Genomic DNA, 19,964 nt, shown 5'->3' with positions numbered 1-19,964 from the left:
GCGGTAGACGCAGCTTTACTGCTGCCGAAGTAGTAGCTACTAATATATCTATCACATATTCATACTGTAGGCCGCAATGTCACCCAAATATGCTTTGTTCTTGGCACTGATCTTTGTCTACTGATCTCGGGAAACACTACTACAATAGTCTGATTCAGTTATATTATCACCTTCATTGCTTTAGCATTATGGCTGTTACATAGACTTATCCAATCGGCCTTGATCGCCTGAATTTTAGCACGCCACGTCCACAAGCATAACACACTGCTACACAATCAGCACCCGAAGTTGTTCTCCAGGCATGCTTTGGTCAAATTCTATACGACACAGCAAGAAGCTCAGTACACACGGCGGGCAACGCATCACCGATCAATGATGCCATGGCGAGCTGGTAGGTAGATCGACTAGGCGACCGGCGGCCAGTGTGCGGGGTCCTTGGTCGTGTCGAGGGACGTCGGCGGTATCCACTGCCAGAACGCAGCCGGCGGCGGGTAGCTGGGGTACGGCACGAACTTACCAGCCTGAGCAAACGCCGCCGCCGGGTGGAAAGATGGAGCGGCGGCTGCAGCAGCAGGGTGCGGGACGAAGGGCGCTGGAGCCGCCACTGCGGCGTGGCTGACGCCCTTGAGCATCTGCTCCAGCCTCTCCCTCTCGGCCTTGAGCCTCGTCTTCTCATCTCGCAGCTCAGACTTCTCAGCCTGCAGCCAGCCACACATTGAACACCGGTAAATCAATATATAGACTTCCATACAATTTGGACGAATGGTGGTTGACCAGGCGTTTTGTCAGTTGATTGATTGACATACCTTGAGACTCTTGATGGAGTCCTGGAGTGATTCATTTGATTGCTTAAGCTTCTGGGCCTCGGTACGCAGCTGGTTCAGAAGACGGGCAGCGTCGCTTAGAATGGCAACTTTGTCAGCCTTTGGTGGCTTGCCGGGCTCCAAGATGGCGCAGAGCTCGTTGAACCTGGAATGGTGCATCATGAGGGAATGATCAAAGATGATCATACTCGGTATTACAAGTGCTGAACATGCATGTCTAGTCTGAAGCAGCGGGGAGATTGGTATTGGTCACTGAGAGTCTGAACTCTGAAACACACCTTTCGTTGAGCCTGTCTCGCCGGAGCTTCTCACGGCAAGCCTTGGTGCCAGGTGGTGCGCTGGACTCTGGCCGGGATCTGGTAACAAGAAAGTGAAATAGGAAAACCACAACAAATTATGCTCACGGACTTCAGGGGCAACAGAATTGGACGTAAAGTACAGTATATGTGATGGCTCCCAGGATCTGTGATGTGTGACACTTTTCCGCTTTATTGTGCTAGTTCTGACTTTGATAGTGCAGTGAAATGGGACCATGGACCACGAATTTGCACAAGTCGTAGCTCTCAAAGTGGAGTCTAATTATGAGAAAGCAAATTTGCTAGGCGTGTCTGCAAACACTGCAAGTCTTTTCACTGCAACCTGAAATCTGCGAGTTTTCTTCTAGAACGATGAGCTTTCTTGAGTTTTCACTGCAACCTGAAATCTGAAATAGGTTGCCAACTCCTGGATACCACTAGTTCTACCTTTTGTTGTCAACCAAATCGGAGTACTGCTAATCAAGTAATCTGTATACCAGATTACTCAAGCAGAAGCTAATACTAGCGACAAAAAAGGAATAAGAAATATCCCAAAGCATCCATGATTATGTCTCTGCAAGCTCCTAGGCAGGCCAAATTCACAAAGCTTAACTGTAGGGTGAGGAGAGATCAACTGAAAAGGAAGGAAGAAAGGAAAAAATTGCCTCTTCTTGGCGCCGGAGTTGTCCTGGACGCCGCCGTCGTCCTTCCTGGGAGCATCGAACCCCAGTATCACGCTGCAAGTGCACACCGAATCAATCAACCAGGCATCGTCAACAGTCAGCCAACAACCACCCATAAGAACCCATCCAAGCCACCAAGGAAGCATCAAAGAGGATCCAGCATCAAGGAGGAAGAGGCTCTCTCACCTGGAGACGGCCGGGTCGTCGACCATGTACATGAACTCCGAGCCCTGGATCTCCTCCTCCACCAGCCCGTAATCGAGCAGCCACCCGCCGCCGGCCTGCCCCGCCCCCGTGCAGCTCATCGGCACCCACGCAGCGGCGAGACCCGCCACAAGCGAGCGAAGCAAGCACAGATCTTTCGCGGGTAGCGCGGGGCGAGCACGAGCCTCGACCTCGAGCGTTGCTTGCCGTGTGCGGGGGAGCGGCGGGGATCGCGTGGCGTGCTTGTGCTCGGGAGCCCTGCCGCTTCCTCCTCCCACCCTTTTTGCCTTTTGGCGCGTCTAAACAACACGCAACTTGGACGGCCCCCTCCCCATCCCTTGGCTTTTGGCGAATAGAATACGGTGCCGCGGGCGCTTGGGTGCGGGCGCGTGGGTGTGCAGGTGCGGCTCGTCGGCTGGGCCCCGCCGAGCGGGCGGATGGTTCCGACGGAATCCATATTTAAATCGAGGGACTTGGGTGCGGCGGGGCTGAGGGTGCGTGTCGCGTTGGTTGCTTCACAAAAAAAATGGGGGTGGAATTCGGTGGGGCTGGCGCGGCCGCGGGCGAGGGCGTGGGGGCGTTTCAGGCGTGTGGAGAGCAGCCGGGGGCGCAGGGGCGTGATGCTCGTGTCGTGCGGGTTCACGTCACGCTCACGCGGCACGTCGTCGAGCGAGTCGAGATTCGATGGCCTTTCGGCGCGTCACTCGATCGCTTCACCATCCCGGATCTCGTCCCATTTCCGTCGACTAATAATATCTCCAACAATCGTCACCCAAAATACAAGACTCATTTGTCCTTTGAGTAGCGCTACAGATAAAAGGTTCCATATCTATTTTTAGTCTTCTCCAACAACAAGACCTAAAAGACAACACGAGTTATGCCTCTCTTGATACTCAAAATAGATCTTCTGTTGGAGGCTATAAGTATCGTGTTGGAAAGCTATTTTGGATTTGGGTTTCTAAATAGGTCTCGTATTGGAGACAGCCTAATTAGCTCTCCGTGCAGTGCCGCAGTAGTAACTACGAGTCCACGACGACAGAGACACGAAGGGGCCCTTACGGGGATGTGGAAAGGATCATGCTATTCTTAAACGACTGTCGCCAAGGTTTTTTTTTCCGCCTAACATGATGAGAGAGAAAACCAGTATGGTTTTCATATTTATTAAGGATTGAAAACTACTCACTCTGTCTCTGACAGCTTTAATTCCTAAAAAATCTTAAGTCAAACTTTTTAAATTTTAACTGAATTTCTAGAAAAAAACTTTAAGATTTATGTTACCAAATTAGTATTATTAAATTTATTATAAAATATATTTTCATAAGATATTTCTTTTTGGCCTGAGAAGAAACAAAAAATGGATACCCCCTCATACAAAGTACCAATTAATATATGTACAAAGTACTAGATACAAGAAAATTGTTTAAAACAAAGTATATCTCAAACATCTTCTAGTGCAAGGTACAAAATAAGAGCCAATTTAAAACGTGTTACAAATTATCGGTAAAACTTAGAAAATCACAATAATATGTCTCTAATGCATCAATTATGGCTAATCCACATTAGTGTCTGTAGTCAAATTTTGAAGGTGTCTCATTACATGCTTCATCACCATGGAGTATATTATCACTAAGCTTATGACAAATCCTTATAGTAGTTTTAACGATGATGACCCGGAAGAAGAAGAAGCAAAGACCGTATTTTCAATACATTGAAGATATGCTGGTTAGCCTTTACTCCTACCATGCCTGCGAGCGTAAAACATTTTAGAGTACTCCTAATTTGTTATGGCTTGCGAGCATTATTTATTACTCCAGAACACAAAAGCATGATAGAAAGTGGGCGCCGGCGCCACGCTACTTGCTCAAGTGAATTTAAGGTCTGGTTTAGTTCACCTCAAAAACCTAAAACTTTTTAAGATTTCTCGTCACATCAAATCTTGCGGCACATACATAGAGCATTAAATATAGATGAAAATAAAAACTAATTACACAGTTTGTCTATAAATCGTCAGACGAAATTTTTAAGCCTAGTTACTCTATGATTAGACAATATTTGTCAAATAAAAACAAATATACTTTAGTGTCGTTTGGAACTAAACAAGGCCTAAATATATGCCATAGGAGTACTAACATAGATCGTGGTGGCTTTCTCACCTTCACTTAATCCTTTTTTAAAAGGAAAGCAATGCTACGGTGACGACATCGGATACTCATAGTGACTCCATGGCCGATCCACGAATACTCGGCGTGGACAGTGGACGTCCTCTTTTCAAACCTAACACGTCTGGTATAAGGCCAGTCTCAGTGGTCCGTTTCAATGCACTGTTTCCAAAACAAATCTGTTGATAGGGCATCAATGAAACGAATAATGAAACAACCTCCACAATGCATGAGTTTCACCTTGACCTTTCCTAGGCTGGGCAAAGCATAACATGCAAGATGGTGAAACGATTTAGCCCTTAGTGGGGATTTCATCTCGTTTCACCGCGTGGGAAACAACGCCCACGGAGTTTCACCATGGTGAAACTACTTCCTTTTCTCTCCTCATCGTTTCATGCAAAAAGTACAGTTTTGCTGATATGGCGTTGTAATAAATGTGCATGACATCCTGATGAAACCCCATTGAGACTCGCCTATGTATATGTACTTGGTGATTCATACCATTTTCTTTACTCAATCTACAATACAGTAGTAATAACCAGCCGTGCACAATGACTGGTTCATACTTGGTGTCTCATGCATTTGCTCTAGAGAAACATAATGTACAATAACCAGGCATGTACTCATATTTTCGGTTAACTTTTTTTTTTTTGTAATGGCAAGGGACGTGGCTATTGAAAGTAAGATGCATTCGATTATTTGTTGATCACAGGATCCATTGAACTGATTTTTTCGAAAAGGCCAACGACTTGTTTAGGCCTGTGGCCACACTAGCACACAAGCCGGAAAGGCTCCCCGACTTGGGATTAACATAATCCCTTTACTTTAGCTTCCAGAATCAAATTAAGATATTGAAGGCTAGGCGACGCAAGTCGCTAACGGCGAGACCGTGTCCGCCACAGTACCCCGGGCCAACTTGTCAAGGCCTGTGTGGGAGGGAGAGCCGAGAGGGACAGGCTAGGACTAGGGAGTATATATCCTCTTGTTTATCCAGCATTTTTGCACAATTTTGATACTAGGCTACAAGGATAATAGAACCGCGCGGGGCTTATCATTGACTCTTGTGTGTGGGTGGCCACATTGTGAGGCTGCCGTCTTCCGGACGATGTCATTGGGTGACGGATGGCCCGTTAAATGATGCAAATTGCAAAGATTCTCCAGTCACGGTCCATGCTCATGCTCATCTCTAGCTCATTCTTTTAATTTCCACGAGAGAAAATGTTCCACCAGCCTTAGAGGTCAGTGATGGTGGTGTTGGTATGTGATGTGCGTGCTGGTGAGTTTTTTGGCCAGGAGCTCGGGGGAATTTCGTGCGATCTTAAGCCATTCAGGGTTCATGGCTCAGTTTCATATTTTGAAAACGATGCAGAAAAGTTTTGTTTTTATAAAACTATCTCTATTTTTATGAAGCTCTTAGCATCTCTCTTCATCAAAACAAAAGAATGGGTTAAATAGAAATAATTGTCACATCGAAACTGAGTCTAGTTACATCAAATCTTGCGGCAAGTATATGCAACATTTTTTCAGTTGTTTTACAAAAATTTTCAGATTTTCCGTCACATCGAATCTTTCAGATTCCTCGTCACATCAAATCTTGCGGCACATGTATGGAGCATTAAATATAAATAGAAAATAACTAACTACACAGTTTGTCAGTAATTTGCGAGATGAATCTTTTGAGCCTAATTAATTTATGATTGGACAATATTTGTCAAATACAAACGAAATTACTATAGAGTCCATTTTGCTAAAAAATGTTGGATTGGGTCTCTTTAGTTCTCCTTGCTAAATTTTAGCTAGCTAAACTTTAGTCACTTTAGTAGCTATAAACTTCCAAACACATTGACTAAATCAAGCTAAAATAATTTAGTTCTACTAATCATTAAAGAGTAACTAAAATAATTTAGTAAGAAGAACCAAAGAGCCAACGAGGCCTTACTGCACGAGAGAATATAGGAGGGCTTCCATCCAAGGTCCGTGGCACCGCGACTGTCGTCTGATTAGGACGGTGTGTGAGCGTGGAACGAAGTGGAAGGCCATGACGGCCGGCCGAACCGTCCCCGAGGTGCCGCCGCGGCGCCACGCCCGATCAAAGCTGTGATCGCCTTCGTTACCGGCGGGATCGATTATGTATTTCCGCTGCGAGAAACGCAGGCCGCTGTGGTGTTGCGGCCGGTGGCCCGTGCAGCGAAACGGCGAGGAGGCCGAACGCGTCTGGTGAGCACACGCAGACGCGTTTGGATTTCAGTTTCAGCCCAGCGGGAGTTCAGTGGACCTTGTGGTTCGAGTGTTGGGCTGCGTGGATGCGGGCGTGGACCGGATCACATGTCAGGGCTCCAGCCAACTGTTTCTATGACGGATCAGGCGTGGGCCACTGTTATCACTCTGTTGGATCAGACGTGGGCCGTCGCCGGAGTTCTAGGTTGGGCGACCAAGCAACTTTGCATCATTTTCCCTTTTTCTCAACTATATTACTAAGACCGTTGGTTCATCTTTTCTAAAAAGTGTTTTTGCTAAGAAAAAAAGCATAACACCAACCAAACAAATAGAATTTCAAGCTGTTTTTTTTATTGAGAAGCGTTGTTGTCCATAGTATTTTCGCAGTACCTTACACCCTACTTTCAATTTTCTATTTTTCCTAAATAGGTGAAAGTAGAGGGATGTTTCACATCTGTTTCAAGGGAGTTAGAGGGAGAAGGTAGAGAGATGTTTCACATCGATTTTCTATTTTTCTAAATCGGGTGCAAACTCTAAAAGGCAAATTCAAACATAAGTAATATGCAACAACAAGCACAACACATGTGACACAAGGATTTATCATGTGCCTCGGCTTGCCATAAAGGCTTGCTTACGACCACGTTGTTGAAGAAGCCATGAAGGCTATGAAGTCTCTTTAAACCCACTCCACTTGTCCCGACCCACCACCAAGGTAGTAAGTTAGAGGTTTCCACTAAGGCCTTGTTTAGATGTGGAAAAATTTTGGATTTCGCTACTGTAGCACTTTCGTTTGTTTGTGGTGAATATTGTCCAATCATAGACTAATTAGGGTCAAAAGATTAATCTCGCGATTTACAGGTAAACTGTGCAATTAGTTTTTGTTTTCGTCTATATTTAATGCTTCATGCATGTGCCACAAGATTCGATGTGACAGGAAATCTTGAAAACTTTTTTGGTTTTTGGGGTGAACTAAACAAAACCTAAGTCACAAATGACAATACAAATGTCTTGGTGCTCTAGCACAACCTATTTGAAGCTCTCGAGCAACCTCTAGTCGACTAGAAGCAAACCTTTGTAAGTAACAAACACACCGACTAGCTAGAGCTTCACCAAGTGTTCAAAAATAAAGAATCTTGATCTTCTCTACCTTTCTCACTCTCTCGGAGCCAAGCACCTCATGGAATCACTTAGATTTTGAACAAAGCTGGTTGGGCATCAATGGAAGAGAGGGAGAGGGAGCTGCTAGTCAAAATGAATGAGTGAAGGGGATGATCGGTTCCGGAGAGAGAGGAGAAGGTATAGACACCTCACTCAACTCCTACATACAAAAGCGTTCTAGGGCCTTGTTTAGTTCCAAAATTTTTTGTAAAATAGGAATAGTACCACTTTCATTTGTATTTGACAAATATTATATAATCATGTACTAACTAGACTCAAAAGATTCATCTCGTCAATTCCGACCAAACTGTGCAATTAGTTTTTATTTTCGTCTATATTTAATACTTTATGCATGCGTCTAAATATTTGATGTGACAGGAAATCTGAAAAATTTTACAAAACTTTTTAGGAACTAAACAAGGGGTGTGGAGGTTTCATACACACTATAGATGAATAGGAATGGGAAGCATGCATCCTTTAATTAAATAGTCAACATCATCAAAACCCACTTAGAGCTTGATTGGACTTATACGTATCCACTGGCTTACAAAAGTACTACCAAGTGAGCACATATGAGAACTATTTCTGAAATCAAAACCAAGATAACAATGGTGAACGCGAAACCGTTTAGGAAGAATCGAAAGCCACCAAAATGTGGCTTCTCTTGGTTTTGCTTTTTTTAATAGAAAATCTAAGCCCTATCAAAGGGATCCTTAGAGCCTATTTGGTTCATGACCAAAACTTGGCACACAAAGATTAGTCATATCATGGTTTTTTCAACCGTTGTTTGGTTCTCGCTTCCATAACTATGGCATGCTATATCTTCTTAGCATAATGTTCTACATGTTATAGGGTTATTTTCGTGCCAAACTTTTATCATAAGTGTGGCTTTGTTTTTTGTCATTGCATTTTCTAAGGTAACCATAGTTTCCCGAAGGTTCAGCGTAGCAAACTACGGCACTAACCAAACAGCAGGACCGAGTGTAGCATCATAATTATTAGTTGTGTAATCTAAGATCTAGAGTCCTTAGTTTTAGTGTAATAAAAAAATAATTTAATAGATACAACAAGTCCAAAAGCACATGGATACGACCGTCGGAGCAACTAATAAAATTAAATTTTTGAGGTCAAAATATAGATTCACCATCGGATGCAAGATTATTGCAGCAAAACGATCATTTATATAAAAAATATTTTTCGCTGAAATCGTGGCTAACATTTGGCCAATGATGTTCGCCTCTTTCGTCACTGATTTGCTGTCTTGGCCCAAGAAAACCGTTAAGCAGCCATCACAGGGAAATGAGAAGAGAACAGCGTACGTAGGCCTTGTTTAGATGCGAAATTTTTTTGGATTTCGCTACTGTAGCACTTTCGTTTGTTTGTGGTAAAAATTATTCAATTATAGAATAACTAGGATCAAAAGATTCGTCTCGCGATTTATAGATAAACTGTGCAATTAATTTTTACTTTCGTCTATATTTAATGTTTTTATGCATGTGTCGAAAGATGTGGAATCTTAAAAACTTTTTGGTTTTCGGGTTGAACTAAACAAGTGCCTAATTTGTTTCAGTTCCTGTAAAGCCTTGTTTAGTTCCGAAAAAATTTCGGATTTCGCTACTGTAACACTTTCATTTTAATTTGACAAATATTATCCAATCATGAACTAACTAGGTTTAAAAGATTCGTCTCGTGATTTAGAGACAAACTGTATAATTAGTTTTTGTTTTCGTCTATATTTAATGCTTCATACATGTACCGCAAGATTTAATGTGACGGAAAATCTTGAAATCTTTTTAGATTTTAGGGTGAACTAAACAAAGCCTAACCCGACCTATCAAGGCCTTGTTTACTTACCAGAAAATTTTGCAAAATTTTTCACATTCTCCGTCACTTCGAATCTCTAGACGCATGCATGAAGTATTAAATATAGACGAAAATAAAAACTAATTGCAAAGTTTGGTCGAAATTGACCAGACGAATCTTTTGAGCCTAGTTAGTCCATGATTGGACAATATTTGTCAAATACAAACGAAAATACTACGGTGTCCATTTTCTAAAAATTTTCGGAACTAAGCAAGGCCCAACCCCAACAAACTGAACAATTTCTTTATAGAAAAAGGCTAGAGTCCCGATGACTTGTTTATCCATCCATCCATCCATCCATCCATGCAACAGGCAGCTGCAGGCTAGCAGAGAGTAGCAGTAGCAGTGCTGCAGGTGAGCAGGAGGGTGCCGTGAGGGTGTAGCATGCATGATGCAAAAGCCATCCAATCCCCGTTGAACGCTCACTTGCACTCCAGTTCTGGAGAGCGATGCCGCCTCTGCCTGCCTGAGCTGCCTGCTGCCACCCGCATTTCCCAAGAAAAGCAATTATTCTATGCGGGCACAGTGCCGCATGACATTTCCGAGGCGAAAGCACGTTGCGCCACTGCCGCTGCGGCGGGAGGCGACGAGGAGGCGGTGGTTAGTGTTGGAATGGTAAATCCCCCATCGGGTATGAACTTCTCAGACCAATCCCCGTGACAACAATATGACACCACGGGTATCCCCATATACAGTGATGGGTGGGAGAATTTCTCCAGACCCATACCCGGATGGGTAAATTAGACCCGGCGGGTCACCCATACCCGTCAAACATCAACAATTCACAAGCATCAGTCACGTAGTAGCAATTCACAAGCATCATCACATAGCCATTCACAAGCATCGTCACATAGCCACCTCACCATATACCTAGCAAATAGCAACATAATAATTTCTGCTGCAACCACTAGTCACAACACTATAATAGTTCATTGTCCATACAAATCACGTAGTAGAGAGTAGTACTTTGCTAGCACTACATAGGGTTTCTGTGTATGGGCTGCCAGTGGACTAATAGCTGGTTTGCTTCTTTAGTTTTGGGCTGGGTATTTTTCACCTATGGGTAAATGGGTATGGGGACTACTAGAACGTCTCCATACCCGCGTACCCAATGGGTGAAGGGTTTGCTCCGTTTGTGTACCCATGGATACTGGTTTCACTCCATATTGATACCCTAATAGAGTAAATACCCATCGGGTCGCGGGTCATGGGCTCCATTGACATCTTTAGCGGTGGTGGTGCCTGGCCTGGTGTAGCATGGCACAGCCGCGGACGGGCCGGACGGAGCAGCAGGAGGAGGAGGTGGTGGCCACTCGGATTAGACAAACAAAAGCCACGAGGGGACGGCATTGCACGGCATCTCTTTGAAAGTGGCAAATCCAGGGACGGATCGTCAGATCAGCCATATCTTAAGGGTGGAAGGAACATATGCTTAACGGGAACCTCACTCACTACCTGACGCGGATTAGGCTTTGCTAGGATCAAAAGGCCGTTGGCCTTTAGCTTTGGGTGCTTTGGCACCCAGGTGTGTGCCCCATGCAGCTAGCTGCATGCACCTACACTACACCTGCTGCAATGCTCTGTCACTTGATTGAGAAATGTTTGTGACAAGGAGAAGGAATCGTGCAAAAGGTCTTGGCGTCAAAAGCAGAAGCTGGCACTACTGATCATGATCAGAGAAGGATGCAAGCAAAGGCTTTCCAGTGACGTCCATGAATTGATATTAAAAAGCTTTCAAACTTAACAAATCCATAATTCATTCAAATATACTTTTGTCACAAAAGTCAAGATGTAAAATAGATATACAACAATTCATAGGAAAAATACTGTAACATGTTTCGGATGCATGTACTGAATTGAGGTGACATATTTTAAGAGAATTATTGCACCGTTTGCACTGATGTCCTCCTGTGTTGCAGTTGCTCTCAGCTGCCAGCCAGCCAGCCAGAGTGAAAAAAGATGTTGTCTACTACGAGTAGGCACTAGCATGCTAGTAGCATCAACGTTTCATGAAAAGATTTAACCTTAGACAAAACGTAGAAAATACTACTTATGAATGCTAATCTAAGCTGTCTATTCTTGAGCAAAGCAAGGCCTTGTTTAGTTCACCCAAAAAACAAAAAGTTTTCAAAATTCCCCGTCACATCGAATCTTGCGGCACATGCATGAAGCATTAAATATAAATGAAAGCAAAAACTAATTACACAGTTTAGCTGGAAATCGCGAGACGAATCTTTTGATCCTAGTTAGTCCATAATTGAATAATATTTATCACAAACAAACGAAAGTGCTACGGTACCGAAATCTGAAATCTTTTCGGAACTAAACAAGGCCAAAATTGCCGACAAAAGGAACAAAGCACCTAAACTGATGGCCCTCTTCTTGGTCCCATCATAAGTTAGGGAGGAGTACAGCTCCTCCACACCAAAATCAAAATCAAAACACCTACAGCTCGGATCCCTTCCTATACCATCACTACCGTCGTCACTCATGCTCGAACGCCAAACGACGCGTCTCTGGTGAAAGATGCTTACAGCTCATGAACTGCTGACATGAGTTAACCTGATCTTGACTTGACAAGAGACCCTAGCGTTCTCCTTTTCACGTCGAACAAACACTAGAGTGCCAGCAACAACATAGAAACCGTAATGTCCCGGCAGCCTTTCCTAGCTCCCATGCATGCTCCATGAAGCTGCTGCTCTGAACCCTGAAGGCTGAAGCTTTGGCAAGTCCAGTTTCTCCCTCCTCTCCATGAGTGGCAATGATCACCCCTGCTTTATCCATGAAGGCAAGGCATAGAAAAAAGGCAGCACATCATGTTTTGAGCCTTGTTTAGTTCGCAAAAATTTTCAAAATTTCCCGTCACATCGAATATTTGATCGTATGCATGGAGCATTAAATATAGACAAAAATAAAAACTAACTGCACAGTTTAGCTGTAATTTGTGAGATGAATCTTTTGAGCCTAGTTACTCCGTGATTGGACAATGTTTGTCAAATAAAAACGAAATGCTACAGTACCTAAAAACGAAAATTTTTGCAAACTAAACAAGGCTTGCTCAGCGGGCATGCAGAATCAGAGGGCAATAATCTGCCCATGCAGGCAGCACTTGAGAGAGCAGCGGTCGCTAGTAGTAGAGCCCAAAGGAAGGGGCTCGCAACAGTGCCCTTTTTAAACAAAGAACACACCGGTCCATGCACGCCGAGTAGCTGAAGAGCCGGAGCAGCAGTAGTCCAGTGACGTGCATGGATTCCCTCCACGCAAAAAGGGCGTGCATGGAGCCCCCAGCTGTTATTCTACTCCTCGCCAAAGCGTACGTCAAATCGGGCGCGCTGCACCACCGAGGGCCATGGATAACTGATCCCAGGTAACATGGGCTTTTTACCCTGGGGAAAAGTGAAAAAAAAATATTGACAGGACAGCCCCAGATCATGGCGTAGCCCATGTTCGCCGCTGGCTAATTGGCTGGTTGTTTAGTGCGTAAATCAAGGCGAAAGCTTGGTTACCAATAGGCACAGGCGCACAGCTCAGCCCTAACAGCAAGTGTTGTTAGCGGTTAGCTAGCTAGGTGCGAGTGATGACAACGTACAGTATGCGTGTGCTGGAACTGCATGCGAAGGTCATGTAGCAGATGGCCAAATCATGGCCTGTCCAAGCTTTAGGAGGCGTACTCCATCTAAGGATGCAAGATCTGGCACGGATTAATACTGCCACCAACCTGCTTTCTTAGTTTAATGGAGTAACATGGAAAGGCTAACCACATATATCCAACCATCAAGATAAGGCTACCACCACCTGTCCACTATCCACCAGTCATATTTTAGGGCTACACAATGAAGCTACACTGTAAATTATTGTGGAAAACCATCTCAACCTCCAGGAGCACTGTTTTCAATTAACCTTCACATCAATCGCATGTCAAAGGGGTAGTGGTACAATAATGTGTTAACACCGCTTAATCGATCACCTGGGATTAGAACAAATAGGGTTCAACTCTACAACATACAACTGGAACAGATCTTCAACGGTATGTCATGCCCTCTATAGCCCTCACATTGTCAAATATCGACAGCATTCTTGGATGCATGGACGACCAAATTAAATGGTCTCTTCGACTGTCCTACCCCTAATAATACAATACATGCATGCTGACAACACACTTCCAATACGAGATCAACCAACAAAGTCATGGAGCAAATGGTGGCCACCTATTCCCTTGGTGAAATGACGGTCCTGGCCGCCGCCGAATGACCCCATCACGTAGGCGTCGCTCACGTCCTCCAGCCCAAAACGGTGCGGGAGGTTGAGCGGGAGCGCGGCCGGAAGTGGCTCGGCAATGTAAGTCCTGTTGTTCTGGTGAAGGCCGAGTGTGAGGGAAACGCCGCCACCGCCGGCAGCCACGCCGCCAAGGCCAATGCCGGCGCTGACTGCTTCAGCTTGCTGGGGGTGTGACAGCGCAAGACCGTGGTGTGTGGGGAGCCCATTGTAAGCAAAGCTCACCTGGCCTGGCATGTCGTGGGGCATCTGGGAGAGCTCGTCTTGGATATGGCGTGATGCCGGAGAGCTGAGGTTTCTTGTCATGCCGCTGCTTTGCCCACGCTGAGAGTTTGAAGGGTCAGAAAGCTTCCCACTGCTGTCCGTCGAGTGCTGAATCTGCTGCATGCCAAGTTGATTCTTGTCCACCGATGTGTTCTTCTGCACCTGCCGCATCTCCAGGTTGTGGATTTCTTCCACCATGGGCTTCCAGAGCCGCACCCTTGCATTGATAAACCAATTTGACACCTGCTCGTTGCATTCACGAGCTTATTAGGGACACAAAATGCAATGACCAATGATGTTTTTATACAGCAGGTTTGTTTTGACAGCTGAAAACATTGCTGATGGCAAAGTTCTAGTAATATTATTAGTTTTGCATTCATGGTTACTCACCTGGTTCCTTGTTAAGCCTGTCTGTTTAGCCAGCATCTGCTTGTCACTATCAGTTGGATACCTAGAAAATGACCACCAAACATGAGAATTAGGATACAGAAACCAAGCAAGCAGAGATAGCAGCACACGCATGGCATGTCAAAGCAAGTGATCAAACAATAATCAAACAAACACGCTGCAATAAAAGTTACATATAGCATGTAATTCGAAAGTCTCTAACGAGTAATTTGTCCAACCGGTGGTGCATGAGACTAAGGGGCTGTTTAGTTTCCAAAAAAAAAATTGCAAAATTTTTCAGATTCTCTGTGACATGCTGACATCGAATCTTGCAACACATGCATAGAGCATTAAATATAGATAAAAAAATAACTAATTGCACAATTTGCTTGTAATTAGCGAGACGAATCTTTTAAGCCTATTTAATACATGATTGGACAATAATTGTCAAACACAAACGAAAGTGCTACAATAGTCATTTTTTCAAAATTTTCTGCAACTAAACAGGGCCTAAAAACACCAGAAATATGCAGTTTCCGCAACCAGAACAAACTCCACTTCTGATGCAAGGCTTTATTCCAACAGATGTAACAATCAATCAAAAAATTGTGGACGAGGATGTGGAGTTTTTGCCCTTAAGGGCATGTGCCCCCATGCGTTGGATGCACAGGCCCCCGAGGGTGATCACAAAAGCAAGTATAATGACAACATTACCCTAGACTTCTGTACATGTCTAAGGTCGATGCATATAAGTTTTTTTTAAGCTTTTGTACAAAGTACAATAAAGAAGAACTAACAGCAATTGGGCTCCTTTTGTGTATTTATTAACAGTTTGAGTCATTCATATCAGAATATGTAATCAGATAGTAATGAATCAACATCGATGATATTTAACGATTTGTGACTAAAGAAAATTTCAAGCACACTTCTCAGCAATTTGTGAAAATATAACTCAGACTTATCACTAGCAGTGGCCAATGTGCACCTATCACTAGCAAAAAATAAGTGAATGCACAAGAAAAAAAACTTTCAATAAAGCAAAGATTTTGGCCATTGGTTTGATTAGAACTGTGTAGGCACTTATCCCATATCTCGGATCTTTTCATGATTTTATCACTAATAGTAATCAAGATCATGTTGCGCAAGCAGCATATCATCATGACATGTCTTTTGTATCCAATGGTTACCACATTCACCTTAGCATCATAACATAGTAGTTTGAAAATGGCAAATACGTGGGACTGCTGCTCCATACCTGAATTCAATAGCAACTACAAGTATACATGCGACTATGTACAATGTTTTGTAATATTAGTTTCACCAAAACCAAAATACTTCAAAGATAACAAGATCAGCAGATATGACATTCATATACTTACGGATGTAAGAAGTGCTCGAACAGCCACGAGCGAAGCACAGACACTGCACGCTCAGGAAGCCCTCTTTGAGGCCTCCAAATGTTGTGAGGCTGGCCGAATGCGTTCACATTGTTTCCCCTCAGGAGGCCTGCTCCACCACCCATAAGCGCAAAGTTAGCCATATCGTCTTTGCCAATACCATCATTGGCGACAACCTTGCTTGTGTTCCTTAATTGGCTCATTATCATTTCCTTGAGACACTTGAAATGCTTCGACATTGTCCGAAGAGCCATGGAAGCAAAGGGGGCGGCGTTGCTCAGCCCCGCAACAGTCTCAAACGAGGAGATCACAGATTGCAGCTGCTGGTAGTACTGCTTGTATCGCCTGCAAACCTGCAAGGTTCATGTACTCTGAGTTTAAAGGTAGAGCACACCCAAAATTTAGTACATAACTAAAAACTACTAAGTGCAGCCAATAAACTCAGGAAGTTAAACATATATAGGACACATAGCAAGAATTTATTTTCCTCCCGCTCGACAAGACTGCACCAAAGCATGTATGTTCAGGAACCAAGATGCTAGCACGTACTGTGCTTTACCTGGCAAAATTCCAACCGTGAACAATAGAATTATTTTAGCAAAAGAGTGGTGACCAGATAAACAGAATCTTTCTGCAGGTTACACTGATGCATATGGCATCCTTTCGAAAGAAGACAAAACCTCTCGGAATCTTATCGAGTAGCAACTTTGAAAATTTATACGGGATCGGGTAAAACTAGAGATTCCTGATATATTTTGATGTTCCAATTTCATGCTTTGAAGTGCTGAGCAATTCTGTTCATCAAGAACATCACAGCATGTTGCTAGTTTTCACAAGGGAGAAATGAAAAAGGAATGGAAAACCGCTCAACATCAACAGTGCAAAACAATGATTTGATGCATATAATAACCAAAGAAACATATCCGAAAGAGCTCGAATCACAATCCATATCTACTATCATCAAATCACAAGCACAAGAAATAAGCTGTGCCAGAACAGTAAATAGAGATTCAACCAGGATGTAGGCTCCGTGACGTGACCATGAGGTGTTCGTTAGATTCTTCTCGCCGAAGAAGAAGAAATAATTGCGATACGAAACAAAAGCAGAAAACCCGTGTTTTTCTTAGAAGGATCAAGCTAGAAGCTGGGGAAGGCGGATCAACTCACGTCCTCCATGAGGGAGATGAGCCTGGTCTTCCTCCACTGCTGCTCGGCGCCGGAGACAGCGACCGCCTCAGCGGTAGCGCGGTCACCGCCGTCCATGTCATGGTCCACGTCCCCAACCACGTCCATGGCGTCCATGTCGAGCATGCCCTCGTCGGAGCGCCGGTCCAGGTGCGGGGGCCGTCCGCCCACGTCGCAGATCTCCTCGAGCAGCTTCTGCGCGGGGCCGAGGAACCTGGACCGGCCGAGGACGGCCGCGTAGCCCGTGAACGGGCCGTACGGCCCCGTGGCTACCCCCGCGGCGAGCTGCCTCCGCGGCGCGGGCGGAGGGTTCGAGGACGCCGAGGAGAGCGAGAGCGCGAAGTTCTGGCTCGGGATCTGGGCCCCGGCGCCTGCAGGTAGCGCGTGCGCCACGAGCTGCGCGTGCGCCAGCGGCGTTGGGCTATGCGGCGAGTAGGACGACGTCGACGAGGACGCGTAGGAGTAGAAGGGTGGGGGCGCCGGCCAGGCAGTGGGCGGGGGCGAGTCGGCCGGGTCGGGCGGGAACCGCAGCTTCTCGCGGCGGCTGTGCTGCGGCACGTGGTAGAGCTGCCCCGCCGCCTGCCCCAGCAACAGGTGCTGGTGCTCGGCGCCGCCGCCGGCCCCGTATCCACCACCGCCCGCCGCCGAAGACATGTTCGCCCGCGCACGAGCGCCGGGGTCCGTACGTACGGGCGGGGTGTCGTAGACGACCTGGAGCGAGAGGGCGGAGAGAGAGAGAGCACGAGCGAAGAGGGCGCGCGGCTCCCGCACTTTGCGAGCGCCTGGCCGGGGCTGGAACTGGGACTGGGACTGGAAGGGTAGCTGCAGCAGCGGGCAGTACAGGCTGCCCGTTGCTTTGTGCCGGCGTCCCGGCCGCGCGCTTTTGTGCGCTCGGCTCTGGTGGTGGTGCTGGTGCTGGTGCTTTGCTGCTGGTGGAGGCGTTGGGCTCCCGGGGCTCTCTACATCTACTGCCTCTACCTCCCGGGGCACCTTTCTTTCTGCAAAGGTTCGTGGCAGATGCGGGGAGGGAGGTGAAAAAGAGGGAGGCACCCGCGACGACGGCGAGAGGGCGACGCGAAATGGTGAGCAGTGAAAGCGAAAGACAGAAAGGGAGTTGGTGATTGTCTGCTCGTGTGATTGTGGTGCGAGCCTGCGAGGAGAGGCCGCGAGCTAGGGCGCGGGCGCGGGCGCGCGCCTGGGCGTGCGGGTAGAGACCCTGCCCAGAGGTCAGGGGGGACTTATTTGTACCTCGGGTCCTCGGCACCGGGTAACTCCGACGTCGCCAGGTGTTCGTGGCCGCCGCTCGCCGGCGTAGCAGATTAGCAGGCTGCGGAAAGTCAAGTGCCTCGGAAATTATATTTTCTTAATATAAAAATTAGTTTATTTTCATAGAAAAAAAAAGAAAAAAAACATGAATCCAAATGGGTTCTACTAGATAAGCATGACCTAGGTGGCTGTATGAATGAAAACGTGCGGAAACAAGCAGAAAAACCTTTCTTCTATTTTTCGTTCTCTGCAGGTCTAACGACTAGCTTGTTTCTAAGCTCTAATTCTCCTAACTTGACTATTGATCTAAAGTGATTTTGGAACAAGCCTTGTGAGAACTCTCAATTGGAGATTGTGAGGGCTTACGAGATTGGTTGTGAGGGTCTTTTATGCTCATTCCTCATTGAACAGGTAAAAGGTAATTATAGTTGATACGAAGCTTATAAACTCTGTGCCCTCTATAGTTTCCTAGTTATCCATTGCAGGCTTCGAAAAATTATCAAGAGGTTACTACATGTCAAGAGAAACTGAGCATAGATCTTTTCGAAGGAAAAAATATATTAAATCTTGGCACAATATATCCTTAAATCAAATATGAAAAATTTTAAAATAGACAAGAAACAATAATTTATCCAAGTTTTTTGTCTTCTTTCCCAGTGGATTTAATTGATACAGTTGATATTGTAGATGAATAGATCACAGTCGAATATCAAAACTCAGATAGAGTCCTCATGCCAAATCCACCGACCAACCCAAAACCTTAGGAATACTTGCTCCATTTTTATTTATATGTTGTATTGTGTTTGTTTTAAGTCAAACATTTATATCTCTGACCATCTATTTCAAAAATATTATATAGATTCATGCCATAAGGTTTATGTCTTTCGATTTACTACAAAAAATACTTTCAGGAAATATAATTCATATATTGTAGAACTAGATTTTGAAGTGAATGGTCAAATATAGTAATGTTTGATTTAGGATAAACCTAATATGACATGTAAAAAAGGAGGGAGTAGTAGCTACATTCTGCGCTCATGTTGATGAAATTGACTTAACTACAATACTTTGATGGACACCTTTGAAGTCATTGCAAGATAATTTTGCTAGCTAGTACATTTAGTTGTACTAAACCTAGGCAAACTAAACATAAAGAAGCACTTAAGGTAGATGAGGGGTCGATCCTCTCTCCTTCCCACCGCTAATCTTGCCGGAGAGGAACAAAGAGGGGCCCTATGAAGCGGTGGCTTGGAGCCTAGGGCCGACAATGACTCTGCTATATATGTATATCGAATGCTAGTACACATACCATTATTTGTTTGTGTTGACAACAAAAAATGTATGACATGTGACATGTGTAAAGGACTCCACCATGAGGTTTCTAGACATCAAGACGATGAAAAATAACATTTGGATCATCGCGTTTAGAGTCCCAAAGAAGAAGGGTTTTTGCCCAATCTGCCAAAACCAGCTATGCTGGCCCAAGGACGGTTTCAGGATCCAGCTCTGCTCCGAGTTTGATAAAGAGTCCAACTCGGTTTCCGCTCTTGTTTTGATGTGAGAAACTTGTAAAACATGTCTTGAATATGTTTCCTACTAGAACTCACAAATTTGTGTGCAACCTCAGGCATGCTAGCCCTTATTGGTGTGTGATCCAGTGGCGGAGCCAGGATTTGAATCTTGGGTATTCCCTTGTTAGTGTCTAGTGAGTCGTCATTCAGCTGTTGCCTCTAACCTTACGACCGACGTGCACCTTCGCCGGTCGCCATGTAAGCATAGCATAGAG

The 19,964-nt window shown here is 45.0% G+C and overlaps 2 protein-coding genes and 1 long non-coding RNA gene across 3 annotated transcripts; all 3 read right to left on the bottom strand.

Annotated features, from left to right (window-relative positions):
* On the bottom strand, positions 113-2,387 carry LOC8072534 (transcription factor ILR3). Its single transcript, XM_002439862.2, has 5 exons — positions 1,990-2,387; positions 1,786-1,857; positions 1,103-1,180; positions 807-969; positions 113-698 (listed from the first exon to the last, which is right to left on the bottom strand). The coding sequence occupies exons 1-5, from the start codon at positions 2,106-2,108 to the stop codon at positions 405-407; spliced, it is 726 nt and encodes a 241-aa protein (XP_002439907.1). The 5' UTR covers positions 2,109-2,387; the 3' UTR covers positions 113-404.
* Positions 1,296-1,779, bottom strand: LOC110430203. Its single transcript, XR_002447513.1, has 2 exons — positions 1,521-1,779; positions 1,296-1,463 (listed from the first exon to the last, which is right to left on the bottom strand). It is a non-coding gene; the product is annotated as an uncharacterized LOC110430203 (long non-coding RNA).
* LOC8061755 (BEL1-like homeodomain protein 9) lies at positions 13,274-18,107 on the bottom strand. Its single transcript, XM_002439861.2, has 4 exons — positions 16,895-18,107; positions 15,710-16,080; positions 14,334-14,394; positions 13,274-14,186 (listed from the first exon to the last, which is right to left on the bottom strand). The coding sequence occupies exons 1-4, from the start codon at positions 17,564-17,566 to the stop codon at positions 13,578-13,580; spliced, it is 1,713 nt and encodes a 570-aa protein (XP_002439906.1). The 5' UTR covers positions 17,567-18,107; the 3' UTR covers positions 13,274-13,577.

The sequence above is a fragment of the Sorghum bicolor genome, chromosome 9, assembly GCF_000003195.3.
Source record: "Sorghum bicolor cultivar BTx623 chromosome 9, Sorghum_bicolor_NCBIv3, whole genome shotgun sequence".
In the NCBI taxonomy this organism is placed as follows: domain Eukaryota; kingdom Viridiplantae; phylum Streptophyta; class Magnoliopsida; order Poales; family Poaceae; genus Sorghum; species Sorghum bicolor.
This window is presented reverse-complemented; position numbering and strand designations above follow the sequence as displayed.

What these genes read in the sequence shown, in the direction of transcription:
- LOC8072534 (XM_002439862.2), bottom strand. Translation starts at nt 2,108, where the DNA reads ATGAGCTGCACGGGGGCGGGGCAGGCCGGCGGCGGGTGGCTGCTCGAT. An exon ending in GACGACCCGGCCGTCTCCAG is followed by an intron (nt 1,858 to 1,989) that starts GTGAGAGAGCCT and finishes GTGCACTTGCAG; the next exon opens with CGTGATACTGGGGTTCGATG. An exon ending in CGAGACAGGCTCAACGAAAG is followed by an intron (nt 970 to 1,102) that starts GTGTGTTTCAGA and finishes GCACCATTCCAG; the next exon opens with GTTCAACGAGCTCTGCGCCA.
- LOC8061755 (XM_002439861.2), bottom strand. Translation starts at nt 17,566, where the DNA reads ATGTCTTCGGCGGCGGGCGGTGGTGGATACGGGGCCGGCGGCGGCGCC. An exon ending in TCATCTCCCTCATGGAGGAC is followed by an intron (nt 16,081 to 16,894) that starts GTGAGTTGATCC and finishes TGAACCTTGCAG; the next exon opens with GTTTGCAGGCGATACAAGCA. An exon ending in TTCGAGCACTTCTTACATCC is followed by an intron (nt 14,395 to 15,709) that starts GTAAGTATATGA and finishes GTCATTTTCTAG; the next exon opens with GTATCCAACTGATAGTGACA.